The sequence below is a fragment of the Austrofundulus limnaeus genome, unplaced genomic scaffold, assembly GCF_001266775.1.
Source record: "Austrofundulus limnaeus strain Quisiro unplaced genomic scaffold, Austrofundulus_limnaeus-1.0 Scaffold411, whole genome shotgun sequence".
NCBI lineage: Eukaryota > Metazoa > Chordata > Actinopteri > Cyprinodontiformes > Rivulidae > Austrofundulus > Austrofundulus limnaeus.
This window is the reverse complement of record NW_013952813.1, coordinates 303,626-306,133: the sequence shown is the minus strand read 5'-3', so window position 1 is coordinate 306,133 and position 2,508 is coordinate 303,626. Positions and strand designations below refer to the sequence as shown.

The following is a 2,508-nucleotide window of genomic DNA, read 5'->3' as shown; positions in this document are numbered from 1 at the left end:
ACCCGTGTGTGTGTGTGTGTGTGTGTTGCACCGCTCCGCTGTGTGACACAGCCTGAGAGATGGGAAGGGAGGGGGGAGAGCGCGGGTAGCTGTTACCCGCGCTGCTGCTGCTGCTCCTCTGTGGGAGCGTCAGCGAACTAACAGAACGGTAATCATAAGTTTTGATCAGATTTTTTCTCATCCTATCAGGGAAAGTGGGGGGGACTGATCAGGGTCACTATCGTCCCCCGTACTAACTGCGCCCATGATTTGAAATGTGTCAGGAAATGAATTGATGCACTGATGACTTCCATGGTAACCAAATTCTGCATCAGAAGAGTCTGATGCAGATGTTTTAAATAAAAACAAAAGTGATTTATTGTACTAAATTCAATATAAACAATGATGGAAGGTAGTGACTTATTTACACCAGTGATGTGTAAAACATATCTTAAATATAAGTATCAGATGTTTCTCATTTCTCACCTGTTTTAAACATAAAATTTATGTAGTTTGTTTTAGTTTTGCTAACAGTTCCAAGAAATTATAATAGTTTTATTTCACCTTTATTAGCTGAAACTAATGAATATTATGATTGTGAACTAAAATCCATTAACAGTTTTTTTCTTCCTGTGGTTCACCTCCTGTTCTGAGTCCATTTAATGTTTCAACTCACCTGCTACAGTCTTCTCACCTGTGAATTCCACCTTCATGTTTCTGCAAAATGCAATAATAAGAGATTAAAATATCAGTATTATCATGTTTGTCTCTGTGATGTGTCCTCCATGACCCAGCATGTGTACCATTTAGATAAAGAGTCACTCAGTCATTTCCAGCTCCTCACTGGTAATGGTTGCAGACATACCTGATGTTGACTTTACAAGCATCTACTTTGTTTAAACTGAAACAAAAGCAACATCCTAACAGGAATTCTAACCTGCAGAACATCACAGCAGTTCTGTTGAGGGAAAAAAATCTGCTTTACACATTCTGTCTCCAGCTGTTTGTCACTAATTAAATGCTGAAATATATTTTAAAGTCTCTGTTTTTGATGTCAGGCTTTTCATCTCATCCTTCTTTGTTTGAAGACTGTGTGCAGTCTTAGTGCAGGGTAAAGATGCTGCTGCCCCTTGACGTTCCAGCCGAGAACTGCAGGAACTAAAACTATTTTTGTGGATCAGTGGGACCACAGCTGCTCTAGATACAGCATGTCCACAATAAAAATCCACGTTGATAGTTTGTTTGGTGCTGGACTGGTTGACTGGTGATTAACTGCTGCAGCCTTATTTATTGTTCAGGCTTATCTGCTCATTGAAGTGATTCAGTCTGCAGACACAAGCATCTGTTCAGGGTCACAGGTTAGCATGAGGTGTGTCTAGTGCCACATCATTTTAAAAAGATGTATTTAGGTTTACAGAAAAATGTGAAGATAATGATTCAAAATCATTTTCTTTGGAGCCCATTTTTTAAGTACAGTTTTTGCTTTTTTTATGTCACACCAAACTAGAATCCTGAACTCGAGAAAGTGTTTGCAGTATGACTTGGTTGTGTTTCCTTCAGTCTCTGTCAGACTGTGGTGGTAAGGTTTGTCACCGTTTGCTGCAGGTTCAAGAGGCCGTCAAGTGTCGTGTTGTGGATCGACAGGAAGACACTAATGGAGATTCTGGTGGATCTTTCCAAAATGGCCATGCCCAGCTCATGGTGAGTAGAGCCATAATGTCCCTTTTTCTTATGAAATACTTTTGAGGTGTGAACTGATCTCTGCTTTATTTCCTCAGACTGACTTTGAGAAAGATGTAGACATGGCCTGTAGATCAGGTAGGTGCTTTACATTTGCTTGTTTATTTTTTGTTTTGCATCCTCTTGCATCCTATTTTTGATTGTCTCTAAATGATGAGGCATGTCCTCGCTTGTAATTGCACTGGAACCATCACAGCTTTGTTTTGTTAAGAAACTGTCACATGAGATGCTGAGCTTGAAACAGAGCATTTAAATGCAAATGGATCTGGTAGTGTGCTTCTTTCCTTGTTTTCTGATACCTAATAAAGCCCCTCCTGACCGAGCTGCAGCAGATTCTGGCTCTGCTTGGAAATCTGCTGGGAATTTAAGTCTGATTTTGACGGGAGACAAGATATCAGGAAGAGCATCTGGGAGGAAAAATAACCAGACCGATCTGATAGAGACAAAACGAGACAGAGATTACTGTTAGATAGAAAGCAGCTGATTCCTACTGGGAGCCTTTTTATCTCTGATGGACTTTAGTAAAATACATCAAATAACAAGAGTCACCACAAGAGCTGAGGTTTAGTTTTTTGAAGTGTTCTTTGACTTTGTTTTGCCAGCCTTGAAACAAGACCTGAAATGGAAACCCATGCTGTCATCAGCATACAGTAAAATGTTGAAACAACAAGGATAGTTTGTATAATGCTCATTTTTAAAGTTTTACATATACATACATACATACTGTACATACATACATACATATATATATATATAGATTGTCTGTAACTACCAGATTTCCCCACATTT

General features: G+C 39.3%; 1 protein-coding gene across 4 annotated transcripts in view; it reads left to right on the top strand.

The window, feature by feature from the left end:
* The window catches only part of adgrb1a (adhesion G protein-coupled receptor B1a), a gene marked incomplete at its 5' end in the record, with an annotated part of 131,862 nt that overhangs the window by 107,891 nt on the left and 21,463 nt on the right, over window positions 1–2,508 (top strand). For all 4 annotated transcript variants that reach the window (XM_014024172.1, XM_014024171.1, XM_014024173.1 and 1 more), the window contains 2 exon segments: window positions 1,585–1,680; window positions 1,758–1,797. In XM_014024172.1, coding sequence (XP_013879626.1) covers window positions 1,585–1,680; window positions 1,758–1,797 — 136 coding nt within the window.